General features: G+C 38.9%; 1 protein-coding gene and 1 long non-coding RNA gene across 4 annotated transcripts in view; one reads left to right on the plus strand and one right to left on the minus strand.

Annotated features, from left to right (window-relative positions):
* Nucleotides 1–322: 322 nt before the first annotated feature.
* LOC127553999 (uncharacterized) lies at nt 323–7,695 on the minus strand. 2 transcript variants are annotated; one of them, XR_007951870.1, is made up of 2 exons: nt 6,938–7,695; nt 323–3,373 (listed from the first exon to the last, which is right to left on the minus strand). It is a non-coding gene; the product is annotated as an uncharacterized LOC127553999 (long non-coding RNA). The 2 variants fall into 2 exon arrangements; XR_007951869.1 differs by having other exon boundaries at nt 6,894–7,695.
* Nucleotides 7,696–7,816: 121 nt separating this feature from the next.
* The window catches only part of TBC1D23 (TBC1 domain family member 23), a 64,758-nt gene continuing 57,462 nt past the window's right edge, over nt 7,817–15,112 (plus strand). For both annotated transcript variants that reach the window (XM_051985186.1, XM_051985187.1), the window contains exon 1: nt 7,817–7,929. In XM_051985186.1, the coding sequence (XP_051841146.1) occupies nt 7,877–7,929 (53 nt within the window). In that variant the 5' untranslated portion in view covers nt 7,817–7,876. The remainder of the gene's footprint in view (nt 7,930–15,112) is intronic.

Consider the following 15,112-nt stretch of genomic DNA (forward strand, 5'->3'; position numbering starts at 1 on the left):
GGCCCTACCTTGCTGTGTTCAGCCAAGAAATGCAACCTATGTAAACCCCTGAGACCCACACTCCATGGAGGTCATGGTTAACCCAGCTATGTCCTATCAGGAATCTCAGTCATATCCCTGAAGTTAAATTTTTTCTATAAATCTACTTATGACGCATGTCATCTTGGCTGAACCTCCTTTGGGTCAGTCTGCCATGATACTCTGTCTTACGATGTCTTTCCCCTTACCCTTCTCCCATCCCATAATGATGAGGCTAGTGGTCGAGAATTGGGATCTGGTCGGCACAGGTCCAATGTGAAAGAATTCACAAACCCAAAAAGTTTGTTATGGCAAAAGGGAAGTTTATTGTTCTCTAAAAAGAAGCTCTCTTAATAGGCAAAACTCCTCATTAGGAATTTAGCAAAGGTGTGTTAACAGACCCCTGGTTATATGGGCAAATGTTGGCCTGGGGCTGGGAGCTGTCTGGGCTAATCAATAGAGGACTATTGAATAAAATCACTTAACTGAAAGTTTGAAGGCTTCTTCCCAGAGTCTAGGAATTCCCTGAAGGGGATCCTGGCCATCCCAAAAGATCTCATTTTCAATGGCGGGTGATTTGACCAAGATCTCCGATTGAATGGAGCCACTTAACTTGGGAAGGGCCTATCTGGGAAAGGTATGTTTTTTTTTTTTTTTTTCCCAGGGAAGAGCCTGAGACCCCTAATCTCCCTTCTTTTACAGATTAAAGGGGACACAGTTTCAGGATTCACCCTATCATTACCCCGTCAAGCAGTCCCCCCAAATTCATTTGGGATAAAGGGGCAAAGGTCTCATCTTCTGTAATTGCTTCAAGCTGACAAGGATCATAGAGATGTCCCTAAATTCACTGAAGGTTCAAGCCAGGAAAGGAAGTATAAGATCTGAAAGCAGCAGCAGCAATATTTAAGGGGTGTTGTGTGTCCCAGTCAGTCACCCCATGATCTCCAGGCTGAAGGAGCAGTTGAAAATTCCTAGCTTGAAGCCTAGAGAGAACAGATCTCAGGAGCAGATTAAAAGTGGGATGTCATCCAGGGTAGAGATGATGATGTTTGGGAATGGGGCCTTTTGCAAAAAATGCATCAGGTCCCATCTGTGGGCTGCTTTAAGGATGCTGATGGCCCATCCAACAATCCTGAATGCTCCTACTGCCCACAGAGCTCCCTAGCTGAAAGGCTGAGAAGGAGTTAACTACTGACAGAGGCCATAAAATAATAAGAAAAGTAGGAGAGAAAATGCTAGGAGCCAAAGTTCTCATCCTTGGAGTGAGAAAATGTTAGGCAGAAGAGTGAGAGTGAGAGAATCTTCCTTCTGGTGTCCTTTTGTTATTGTTGTCAAATGACCTCTCTCTTTCCATATAGCCCCATGAGCATGCAAAATATGAAAAGTGTGGTGTTCTCTTCTTTTTTTATAATATATGATGTCTGTGGGAACAGGTTTCTTGAGGAGATTTTCTGGAGGCAGCCTTAAGTTTCCATTCCAAGTCTTGTCTCTTTCCTTGGGCCTGGTTAGCTTTCTTAGAGGCCTATCTCTCTGCTTGGTTCTAAGAACTCTTGCAGCTTGTCCTTTGCCTCTGCTTTCTTCAGCCTCCAGCTAGCACAAAGATGGAAGATAGAGTGAATCTGACTCTGCCTCCAAGAGTGGGCTTTCTCTTTCAGAATGCTCTTTGGCCCTGAGAGCTTCTTGCTTATATGCTGTTCACTGAGTACACACCAATTATTATATCACTGGGAAACCATTATTTGTTGTATGATTAAATCTATGCTAAACTAGATTTAAACATTGTCTCCTCAACTCCACTTAGTATCTTGTTTCAAATTCTGGCCCATAACATCTCCTGGTAAGATCAGATCAATCATACTGAACCATGTTAAATTAGATAATTATTGTCTCTATCAATTCTAATGAGTTAACACTTTGTAAGGATTCCAACAGAAAAGCATATCTGGAATCAGTGTAGATGTTCACTCTCATTCCCTTCGCCAGTTCCAAAGCTCTGGTTAGGGCAATGAGTTCAGCTTTCTGGGCAGAAGTCCCAGGAGGCAATGGCTTAGCTTCTAGGGTGCCACTCGGAATCACCACAGAATAACCCGCCTTTCTTTCCCTATTTTCAAGAAAGCTATGAATGATGTCTCCCCACTGGTGGTGTCGGGGAGCAGGGTGGGAGGATTAAGAGTGTGACACACCCAGAGAGTCAGATCAGGTAAGAGACCCTGACATCTATTAGGTTTTCCATCAGCAAGCCACTAATACCCTTTGGCTTCTAAAATGCTCTGAATCCAGGGGGTTAAAACCTCTAATGGTTCTAATGGCCAAAGTTAGTTTTAAAGCATCTTTAATTAAAACAGCTGGGAGCCACTGCTCTGAGACAGGAAGGCCAATCTAGGCAGAAAAGCAATCTGGGTTCGCCCAGGGTGTGGCCCTGCCTTTCAGGACTGCAGCTCAAGATAAGACTGCAGTTAATCTCTTAACTCTCTAACTAAATGTTTGTGTGTAAGAAATTCATCTGGAGGTCTGAGAAGAGAAAATTGAGTGCTCAATTTCACCATGAAATCACTCCCCAGTAAAATAGCAAATGAGCATTTAAATGACAGGTCGCTAAGCTGGTGAGGCAGAGGAGAGGTCTCAAGGCAGCTCTTAAATTCCCTTGCAATCCCCACTCTATGTGGAGAGGGGCAGGTGAGACCAGAGTGCCAGAGCCAGAGTGAAGGAGAAGCCCCTCCCATAGCAAAAAGAAATTCATTTGTCTTACCGGCCACCATGTATTGGGCTGTCATGGTGGAACGAAGGGGAGTTTGACTAAGCTGCCAACTCCTGCTGGAGGGCAGCTCAACCCCTGTAGGCAGTCCCTCCTCCAATGCTCCTCCTGCTCAAACTCAGGACAAGGACTGGGGAGTCTTCTTGGACAGTTTCTATGACACCTAAAGCATGAATCTTTGTGGTTCCTGGCAATGTCAGCAGCCGAGTAGAGACTTTTCTCCAAATCTTGCTTTAATTCTGTGGCCTCTCTCCTTGGCTGCAGCTTGATCATTAAAGACTCCAATAGCTGTTTTCAAGGGAGAAATTTGAGGGACCAAATCTGGCTTCTGCAGCTTCCTCCATATATTTGGGGCATATTGTTTAACATTAACATCTCTCCAGGACAGATCAAGGAGGGTGTTGGCCTTGGAGCCCTCAAAAGGCTGGGTGGGATCCTCAGAGTAATGGCCAGGTTTTTCTTCAGTCTGAGAGAGATTTGTCATTCAAAGAGGCACCTCTTCTCTGAGTGTCTTTCCCTGAGAGTCTGCTGCTTCTCCCAGGGGGCAGAAGTTAAAATCAGTATCCTGAGGAGGAAAAAAAAGGCTGGGAGTCTCAGGATCTGGTTCAGGTGAGAGAGAGAGAGAGAAAGAATTAAAGAGATATTGCCAGACATAAGGTCCTATTCTGGAAGGGATTCAGAAGCCCCCTGACAGGGACTGCATAGGGGTGCAGAGGAGTGCTCCCTTGTCCCTAGAGGAGCTGGAAGGTGGGAGTTTGATTTCCTTCCAGCAAATTTAAGCAGCATACTTCAATGTTGTTTTAATTTAAGCTTTTTAGTTTTGAACTCTTTCAAGCCGAATTTGTCTTTATTTTTTAAGAGACCTCCTAAGGAAGGATCCTTAGAAACAGAGATGTTTTGTCCCATTTTGCCACAAGCCTTAGTTTTCCTGATTCTATAGTTCCTCATCTGTCTCTAGAGTTGGAGAGATGACAAAATGTTCCCAGATTAAGGGGACTTTTGTCAGACTGCAGGAATTCCCATTTCAGGCCTGAGAGAATTCTGCTCTAATCTGGGGCTCCAATGATCCAAATCTTTCCCAGAAATTTTTGGGTGTCCACTATAGAATAGGCAACAAGAAAAGGCTTTACCTTGTTCAGATTCTAGGGGATTCCTGGTCAGGGAACCAAAACAATGAGGTGCAAATGATGAGGCAGTGGTCGAGAATTAGGGTGGGGAATCCCCTCTGGTCGGCATAGGCCCAATGTGAAAGAATTCACAAACCAAACAAGTCTGTTATGGCAAAAGGGAAGTTTATTGTTCACTAAGAAGAAGCTTTCTTAGTAGGCAAAACTCCTCATTAGGAATTTGGCAAAGGTGTGTTAACAGACCCCTGGTTATATGGGCAAATGTTGGCCTGGGACTGGGAACTGTCTAGGGCTAATCAATAGAGGACTATTAGACAGAGATCTCCAATTGAATAAAATTGCTTAACTGGGAATTTGAAGGCTTCTTCCCAGTCTGGGAATTCTCTGAAGGGGATCCGGGCTACCCCCAAAAAATCTCAGTTTCAATGGAAGGTGATTTAACCAAGATCTCTGATTGGGCCACCCCCAAAAAATCTCAGTTTCAATGGAAGGTGATTTACCAAGATCTCTGATTGAATGAAGCCACTTAACTTGGGAAGGGCCTATCTGGGAAAGGTATGTTTTTTTCCCAGGGGAGAGCCTGAGACCACGAATCTCCCTTTTTTTACATATTAAAAGGGACACAGTTTCAGGGTTCACCCTCATCAATATGGTATTTCTCCTAACCTCACCATGCCTTATGGTGTCTCTCCTCTCAGACCCCATTTTCCTTATAGTAACTAACTCTTTTAGGGTGCTAGGTTTTTTTGTTTGTTTGTTTGTTTTTTAGGATTTAGCCTGCTTACCCAGACTCATGGGGTATTTCCTTTCTCCTGGCTAATTGCAAGTTCCACCAGCGAACTCGTCTTTTCCATCATTAATTATTAAAACCCCTTTCCTTGCATTGTGCTCTCCTACTCTATCTCATATTCACTACTCCTAAAGGGTATTGTATCTCTTCATTTTGTTTGTAACCTCTTCTAAATAAACCTACCTTTTGCCAAAGAGAATGGCCATTGTGAATTCTTCACATGACTGAACTCCAGTATTTATTGCTACAAACCACATTATTTGGTGCTATATCAGCCACATCAGTACTATATAAATTTATTTACATTTTATTCTCCCCCCTCTCCCCCTCCCCATCCTCCCAATAGACTATATTCTCCACAAGAGCAAGGACCATTTTGTCTTAATATCCTCAATAACTAGCATTCTGCTTTACACATAATAAGTGCTTAATAAATGCCTGTTGGATTAGAAAGAATTTAATATGATAGAACCTCTCAGTTTTCCATGAGCTATAAAAATAAGAAACCTTTAAAAGGATTTATCAGGAAAATTGTATTTTTCCATTTACAGTGGGTTAGTGAGGGAACAATTCTGTGATCAGAAAGAACAAATGATGGCAGTGTCAGGAAAATAGCCATGCCAATCTCTAGAGCTGTAATATTTTAAAAAACAGTTTAGTTTGGAAAAGTGTAATATTCTCTCTAAAATGTAATATTCTCTATTGAGGTTTTCTTGGGGTCTCTGGAGCAGCCTTCCTTTCAGTTCAGTAATCACCACAAGAGTAGCCAGGGGTTAATCTTTATTGTGTCTTTCCAAGTCTTGTCTCCTTTCCTGTGGCCCAGTTAGCTTTCTTATAGTCCAGATCCTTTATTATTTCCTTCCTTTGGAGAGCCTTTCAGTCTAGCCTTGGTTCCGAGAGCTTGAGCTCCCACCTGCCTTCTCTGGCTTCTGAATCTCCCTGACCGAATCCTGGTTGAGGCTCCTAGCTTATATATTTTCTTTTATCAAAGGTATGAATCTTGTAGAACTATAGTTCTTAGTACTAAGTACATGTACTGAACTAGAGAACTGTTAAGCAACATGCTAAATTGACAACTATTGTCTCTATCAATTCCACTGACTTAGCACCTTGTTTCAAGTTCTGGCCCATAACAGAAAAGTAGTCAGAATTCAAAAGGGAGTGGAGCTGAGATGAAAAGGTGGCAAAGAGTTTAATCTGTAAATACTCCAAGAGCTATTGGTCCTAATAATCTACCTTATTCATTTCTGTATTGGGTTTTGCCTGTCACTTTTTTTTTCTTTCTTTCTTTCTTTCCTTCTTTCCTTCTTTCTTTCTTTCCTTCCTTCTTTCCTTCTTTCTTCTTTCCTTCTTTCTTTTTTTGCTGAGGCAATTGGAGTTAAGTGACTTGCCCAGGGTCACACAGCTAGGGAGTGTTAAATATTTGAGGCCATATTTGAAGTCAGGTCCCCTGACTTCAGGGCTGCTGCTCTATTCACTCTGCCATCTAGCTGCCCCTAAGTTATCTTTTTAAATGTCACCTAAAATTACAGGTGACTAAGAAATTGGTAGAGTCACATGTGAATTGGTCCAATTATTCTGAGGAAAAAAGGGAATTGTAATAAAAATTAACTAAAACGTATACACCTTTTCATCTAGAAATCCGGGCTCCTAAGCATTTATCCTAACGAAGAGACGGAGGGTGGGGAGAAATCCTACATAAAGCGAACTTTTCTCAGCCACACTTTTCGTGCAGAATTGGAAACAAACTAAATGCTCATTGACTGGGAATACCTAGATATAGTATAGAATTCCAAAGCACCATATAAAAACCTATAAATAAAAATTTAAGAGAAACATGGGAAAACATTAACTGATGCAAAAGGAAATAAAAAGGAAGCAAACAGAAAGAACAGCACATTGAAAATGAATGCTTTGTAATTATAATGATCAAGTTTGACCTCAAGAGAATTTAAAAAATGCTCATTCCAACTTTTATTGGAAAGGTATGTTAAAATTTCCACATTATATCAGATGCAAATGATGTATTTATTAGTTTTGCTGCCTCATTTCTATTTCCCACCCCTAAAACATCTTCTCAAACGATATATTTTTCCAAATAATTTTTTTTTAAAAGAAAGTCCTACATTCTTATCATCTTCCAATTCCCCTTTGGCTGATTGAATAGATAGTAACAATCTTCTGAAAATAAATTAAGACTCACCAATGGAGAGAAGATGGAAAAATACTAGTTAAGTTTTCAAGTACCTTTCAATTGACACTCCCACTCTCTCACTGTAGTCAGCGAAAAGCGGCAAGATGATCATGGATTGAGAAAGAAGAGGAAAACAAAACAGCTAAAGAGGAAAAAGAGTAAAGAACCGATTCTTCCATGGTATAAGTAATGAAATTATAAAAAGTTAACGACTATTTATTATGCTCTTACAACGTGAGAGCATAGTATTTGCAAAGAAAGGCAAAACCAGCCCATTTCCTCAAGGAGCTCAGTCTAATGGGGAGACGATTATCGGCTTGCAAAATATATACAGGGTTTTTAGGGTAAATTCAGAAATGATTGACAGGGGGAAGGAAAACATTAGGAAAATCCTCTTGCAAAAAGGTGGAATTGGAGCCGAGTCTTGAAGGAAGCCAAGAGTCTGAGTGTGCACATCATTTTCGTCCATACCGCAAATTTATCCCATTTCTGCTGGAATCCCAGAGTTAAGGAAGAGGCAAAAAGCGCGTGGGACGCCGACGCGTATCTGAATTAATCAGGTGTAAGAATGCATTAACTCTCCGTGAATCCCTGGGGAAGCCACTTAAATTTCCTGAGCGTCAGTTTGCTCATCAACATGATGAAAGGGGTTTTAGAGACATTCTAACAATCTAAGGCAGTGTCTAAACTCAGCAGGTTGCCAGAGAAAACACAGCTGCACCCACTGGACTCCAGCTCCCATAACCCTACACGGGGCACTTTGCATGCTGGGAAATGTAGTCTGGAAGAAGAGCGTGTTGACGTCTTCGGGCCTCGTGACGTATCACGTCCCTGCTCCTGCATGGTCCCATTCATTTTCTACTCCCTTCTAAGCCTTCAGACTTCCCCCGCTCAGCCTCCGAATCTGGAGAACTTTTTACGACACACGGGATCCCAGAGTCCTCCCCGTCGCCGGCTTACTTTTCGGCAAAGTGACGTGGACGTCAACAGCAATGGCGGAAGGAGAGGAGGCTTCGCCGCCGCCAACGTCAGGCAGCGACAGCTGGTGAGTGAAACCTGGGGCGAATCAGGCGCCCACCTGCCCCTGTTCCCCTCCGGCACCCGTCTAAACACCGAGGAATCTAGACGGCGCGGGACAGTCTGAGGAGACCCCATCCTTGCGGACCTGAGAGCCGCACCCCGCCCCTTCCCCTTCTCTCTTTGCTTCCTCCTTTTCTGGGCTGGGCTCGGGAGGAAGTAGAGGAGACGGGGAGCGGCTCCCTCGACCCCCTGGAGAGGACTCTCCCTGACCGTGAGGAAGAGATTCCCATGGAAAGGGGCTCTTTTTCATCCCCATGGAAGGGGCATCCTCTGACCCTCCCTACCCCAGGGAAGTGACTGCCCCCGAACCCCGTGGAATTGACTCCTTTCCTTCCCTCTGGAACTGGCTTTCTTTCCCTGCTCGGATGGAAGTGGTTTCCCTTCTAAACTCTAGTAGTTCTTAGCCTTCATGGAAGTGGGTGTGTCATTCTCTACCTTCCCTCCTTAAAGAAGTATTCAAGTTGTGCTGGAGGAGAATCCCAAGACAGGTGGAGCTAGAAATGTGATACGGGGGAAATGTTTTCGGGATCCTATTATGGAGAGTTCTGAATATCTGCTGGTGATCTGGGGCCAGGGCGGAGGCGGGGAGGGGAGCGGAGCGGAGAACGGGACCGGACGACTGCTGTTGAAATCTAAACTGTGACCCAGTCATGGCCTCCCTTCAGTGCAGATTTCTCTGAACATGAAAAAAGAACTTCTCCCTTCTGCACTGTTAGATGGTGTGGTGTCTACTAAAACACCAATAGTTGAACTTCGAAGTAATTGTTCTTTACTTACCTGTCCTCACTGGGCTTAGTCCAGTTTCTTTTCACTCATTGTCTTCCAACCTGGAAGATTTTGTCAGTCTGAGTCACACAGAAATGAATAAGATCTGTGGACATGCGTGTGTCGGATTGGTCTTATGTCTAGATGATTTATTTGTTTGCTAGTTTCTGAGCTCACTTAGTCTCCTAATGTCTTTAATTTGAGTAGGTTGTCTGTTAGTGATGATTTCTCTTCATATTACTACTGCAGCATGATATATGATATTGGGCATTCATATAGTAAAAACTCAAGAGGCATTTGGAATGTTTGCAGGTGACCCAAGTGTATGGTAGTAAAGGACTTGGCTACTTTTAAGTGTTTCTGAAAATCTAATATACTTGGTGCTTACCATGCAAATGTCCCTAGCATATTGTCATTCTATTAATTTTTAAAAATTGATGACTTTTGATATATTGATACATCAGTCAGTTTCCAAAAGGCAACACTCTCTTCCACTTTCCCATTAAAAAAAATAATTAAATCTACCTAGTAGCACAGTTATTACATATTAGTATTGGTCATTTTCCATTTTTTAGTTTGCCACTCATTATGTTTTGTTAACTTTAAAGTTTGACCATTGTAAAGAAAATCTACAATTTTTTAAAAAGGATGAATAATATAATTGAGACAGCAACAATCATTTTTATAAGTGCCTTCTCTGTTAACCAACAAGTATTTGTTAAATCCTTTAATATATGAGGCAGTGTAGAAGGAGTTGGGAATGCTAGTTCAAAGAATAAAAACATTCTTACTGGAAGTAAGCACATGTTATGTGCTGGGAATTGTGTAAAGCATCAGGTATATGAATAAAAACTTAAAACAGTTTTTCTTCCCTTTTTCAATTTCTTCATTAGTGATAAATATCTTTTCAAATAAGTAATTATGTGGTAACTCTGCACTAGGGAGGGGAAAGGTGAACCCATGACACATGTCCAAAGGAGACTTATTAAAGGAAGTTCTTTACAGTCAGAGACAGGAATGAAAGGTACACTGAAGGCTTCTAGGTCTTTGTCCACATTGGGATATGGTGGAGCAAATCTTCAGATGTGGTGATGTGAATTTCCAAAGATGATTTCCCAGGTTTTCCTTTGTATTGGTTAAACTCCAGTTTTTATGTTAGACACTTTACCCTTTTTTGAGAAAGTTCTAAGATACTCCAAGAACAGTGTCTTCTTTGGTCTGCTTTAATAACTGTGCTTTGGGATCTTGGAACTTGGTAGTTGTTTGAGAGGATTGAACATGATAGAGCACTTATTATTATAAGTCACTGTGTTCATAATGGGATACAGAAATGAATACACTTTCCTCATGTAATTCAAATTTAACATATTTTAAATTCTTGATTTAAACATCAAATGAACATTTCTATATAGAAAGTAGAACAGGAAAAAGGATTATGCATCAAATTGTAAGTCTCTTGTGTATAACATCCTTCCTTTGAAGTAAATAGTAAGTTCATCAAATAATTTTCAAAGCATTCTTGTTTTCTTTTTTGGATTCCTTCTGTTCTGTATATTTTTTTAAAAAATGCTTCAGTGATCTCTTTTTCTTTCTTTCTTTCTTTCTTTCTTTCTTTCTTTCTTTCTTTCTTTCTTTCTTTCTTTCTCTCTCTCTCTCTTTCTCTCTCTCTCTGTCTCTCTTTCTTTCTTCTTTCTTTCTCTCTCTCTCTTTCTCTCTCTCTCTCTTTCTCTCTCTCTTTTTTTCTTTCTTTCTTTCTCTCTCTCTCTCTTCTTTCTTTCTTTCTTTCTTTCTCTCTCTCTCTCTCTTTCTTTCTTTCTTTCTTTCTTTCTTTCTTTCTTTCTTCCTTTCTTCCTTATTACTACTCATCTTTTTCCTTCTTCTACCTACCCAGCTTAATCAGAAGAGAAGAAAAACAAAACCTTTGTGATAGATATGTATAGTCTTGCAAAAGATTCTCATGATGGTCCCTGAAAATGTATTTCTTGTTATGTACTTTGAGGCTCTTGCCATTCTGTCAGGAAAGTGGGTAATATGCTTTATCAGGGATATTCTGGAATGATGATTAGTTCTTGCATTGATAAATATTCTTAAGTCTTTCAGAGAATTTTTAAAAACAACTTGTGAGCTTAGAATTGTGCTAAATGCCTTACATGTATTATCTTACTTGAGGTTTCTCTGAAAGCTCTCTCGTTATTTTTTACATTACATAGTAATAGTCCATTATATTACTAAACTGTACGTAGACCTTTTGGCCCAGCAATTCTTTACTAGGTTCATATCTTCATCGATGAAAGAAAACAGAAAAAGACCCATATATATCAGCAAAGAACTGGAAATGAAGGGGATGCCTGTCAATTGGACAATGGTTGGACAAATTATGGTATATGAATATAATGGAATACTCTTGTGCTGTAAGAAATAATGAAAGGGATAATTTCACTTTATCAGTATGAACTGATAATTAGTGAAGTAAACAGGATAATCCTTTATACATTAACATTGTAAAGACAAACAATTTTGAAAAACTTAAGTACTCTGATTAATAGTAATGACCATACTGAATTCCAGAAATGATGAAACATGTTACCTCCTGACAGAAATAATGGACTTGGAATATTTTTTGGACATGGCCAGTTTAGGAAGTTGTTTTACTTGACTATTATTATTACAAGAGTTGTGTTTTGTTTTGTTTTGTTTTTTAATGAGAGTGGAGAGTTGAGAGGGAAAAAATAGATTTTTATTAAATGAAAAAAAAAATATGTTTCAAAACCCCACATTTTATTTCTTAATTTGTTTAGCTATTCACCTACTGTTGGGCATCTCTTTACTTTTCATATCTTTGTTACTATAAAAAGAACTGCTTTAAATATTTTTGAACATAGAGAAACAAAACATTTTTTCTCTTTTTGATATCTTTGTGATATAGACCAGGTAATTGTTATGAAACTTATAATCTACTGGGAGAAGCCAGTTGCACAATTAACTTTAGCAAAAGCAGAACATTAGCTCCATAAGAGGTTCAAAGAAATTGCTTTTTGAATCCTTATGTCTTCTAGTGAAGCAGATTATTTGCATAGAAGAGATAGAGAAGTATTGTTAAGTTGGACTACCATTTATTCATGTTTATTTGTGTAAAGATCCTAGAGATAGAACAGTGAAAGAGTCATTCCTGCACTTATATTCTTCCACAAGTATAACACATATACAGATGAGCAAATACAAGAAAATTTGTGGGTTGAGAGAATTTCAGAAGGCTTCATGGAGGTGGTGGGACTGAAGCAAGCTATGAAGAAAGAATTCTGAAAAGAGAGGAAGAAGCATTTTTATAATAAAGTGCTTTATTATAAAATAATTTATAATAATGTGAGGAAAAACTTGTATTTACTATAACAGAATCAAGGTGGGAGTTGCAACAGAAGTTCAGAACTAGCTAATAGTCTAGTTTGAATGGAAAAATAGAGTGCATGAAAGGGAGTAGTATGAAGTAAAAATGGAAAATTAGGATGAAGCCATATTGGGAATGGCAACAAATGTTAAACTGGAGTTTGTATTTTATTTTAGAAGCCAGAAAAAATAAGGAAGCAGAAATAATTGAGCATGACATTGTCAGACCCATGTTTTAGGAAGATGATTTTGACAGATTTCCCTCCTTCTTAGAGAACTGCACAGAGAGAAAAAGCAGTAGAACATCACAGGCCTGGAGGTGAAAAAGTGTTTGTGGAATAGGGAGAAGTTCAATTTAACTGAATCTTGGGATTCATATAGGAGAGCAATGAGAGAAGTTGAGTAATATTGTAGACATTTGAATGTCAGAGCTAAGAGCTTAGACCCAATTAGGAAAATAAAAAGGGGAAAGGAAGACTACATAATCTAACAGTGTTAACATGTTGGAACTTGGAAATGATTTGAAATCTTTCTCTACAAAATTTTTTTAATAAAATAGCTCTTTGTAAAAATAGTTTTTATTATGTATGTAATATTTTTCAGAAATAGCAAATGAAAATATAGAAAATCCTAAATAAAATCATAAAACTCAAGTTAATTCCATTTATTAACTTAAAATTTGCTCTGTAATCCATTCTGTTTTCTATTTGTGTAGAAGCTTTGTTGCTATAGTCATTTTTATGTAATTGTAGTCGTCTCTAATTCTGCTTTTTTCGCTCAGCATCATATCATGTCATACTTTATTTTTTTTGTCATTTTTGCCATACAGTGATAAAATGTCTGCCTTCAACAGATAGCAGTATTATCAATAGAATGACAACTGAAAAAAGATACATTATCATTTGCTTTGTAGAAAAAGTCTTGGGGATCTTTCTGTTTGAATTATAATTGAAATCTCCTTTGTAGTTGTTTCCTCCATTGGAATGTAAATTCCTAGACACCTAAGACTCTCTATTTGTATTCACAGGACATGGGACTTTGCACATCTTAAGTGCTTCATAAATGTTTTTTGCCCTATCTAAGATATATATACCCCAATTGTTGGACATAAGATTTTAGATATATATTTTTTAATTTTGCATAACTATAAATATGAATACATATATTGGATTTAATATATATTTTAACATATTTAACATGTATTGGACTACCTGCCACCTAGAGGAGGGAGTGGGGGAAGAAGGGGATAATTTGAAACAGAAGGCTTTGTAAGGGTCAATGTTGAAAAATTAGCCATGCATGTGTTTTGTAAATAAAAAGCTTTAATAAAAAAAAACATTGCAGTAAATGAGAATATTGGATTTTGAATCAGAAGACCTAAATCCAAATTCTACTTCTTATTAAACTCTGATCATACACAGACCCCTTTCAAGAAGTGTGTGACAACGTTATTGTGATATATATCAATATGAATTACCTTAACATTGGGAAAGGCAGCATGTTATATAGTAATAGAAAGCTGGTCTTAGAGCCTCCGGACCTAACTTAGGTTCTACCTTTGAAAACGTGCTGTAACCCTGTATAGGTCATTTAACAAAATATAAGTATTTATATATATATATATATTTGTTATTATTGTTATTATTATTTTTGCTGAGGCAATTGCGGTTAAATGATTTGTCCAGGGTCACACAGCTAGGAAGTGTTAAGTGTTTGAGGGCAGATTTGAACTCAGGTCCTCCTGACTTCAGGGTTGGTGCTCTATCCACTGGACTACCTAGCTGCCCCTAGCATATTTCTATGAATATAATTGCAGAAAAGGTATCAACCGATTTGCATTGATAGAAGGATTTCTTAGTTCCAGTTTACCACAGGTCTCATTCCCTATCATTTCCACCCCCCCCCCCCATCCTTTTTTCCCTTAACTTTTAATGTAGTATCTTTAGCATATACTCTGCAGAGGAATTACTGACCTGAATGTTATAAGTTTTATAAGTCCTATTTGTAACTTTTGTTGCCAGCATCAGGGTTGTAAGGTTAGTGCTTAAAATTTTTGATTGGCATTTTTTTAAAATCAATTTTCCTTTCCTCCTTTGAGGATTGTCTGTTTCCAACCTTTGACCTGAATCATTGAGGATTATGACCGCTACATTTCTGGGCTGTGTAGATCAGTGTAGTCTGAGAATCTCAGTAGTTTACCCTATTTTCAAGGAAACCTTCAACCAGTGTGCTCCATCTTGTCCTGTATCCTGGAGACCTTGTTTCATCAGTCATATTATTGATCTCTTTCAACTGTCATTTCTCTCTTTTTTTCCCTGTCTTCCCTACAAACTTACATTATGGTGAAATAGAAAGAAAACTGGATTTAAAATCAAGACCTGCTTGCTTCAAATTCTTTCAATTCTCCACTTAGTACCTTGGACAGGTCATTTAATTTTTCTGGGCTTCAGTTTCTTAATCTATAAAATGAAGGGGCTAGATTATAATATCTAAGGGCCTTTTCACCTAAAACCCCTATAATTCTGAGCCTTCCTTTTCCTGAAATTTCCTTTTGATTCAGTTTCCAGTAGAATTCTTCCCTTTCATTGCCCAAATTTTTGAAAAATCAGTCTACACTCAACACCTTATTTATCATGTTTTCTTTTATCACTTTGATATGTCTAGTAGTAGTCCAAATTGTTTTACCAGTGGTTGACTAAATTCACAGCTTCACCAACAGTGTTTTTGTGAGCATGAAGGAGAGGTATATATGCTCAGCTTTTCTCTAGTAGCAAACTTTGTCATTATAATTTTTTTTTTATCCATTTATATCGTTGCCTGATACTTTTATTATTGTCTATAGTAGCCAGTTGAAAGAATGGAATTATCTTGACTCTTCCCTCTTTCTTGCCATTTCTACTACATTTCTAGACAGTTGACAAGTAATTTGATTCTACCTTAACACACATATTTGTCTTTCACTCCAGTGACCCCCCTAGTTCCATTATCTCTTCCTTTAC

Source organism: Antechinus flavipes, chromosome 3, assembly GCF_016432865.1.
Source record: "Antechinus flavipes isolate AdamAnt ecotype Samford, QLD, Australia chromosome 3, AdamAnt_v2, whole genome shotgun sequence".
In the NCBI taxonomy this organism is placed as follows: domain Eukaryota; kingdom Metazoa; phylum Chordata; class Mammalia; order Dasyuromorphia; family Dasyuridae; genus Antechinus; species Antechinus flavipes.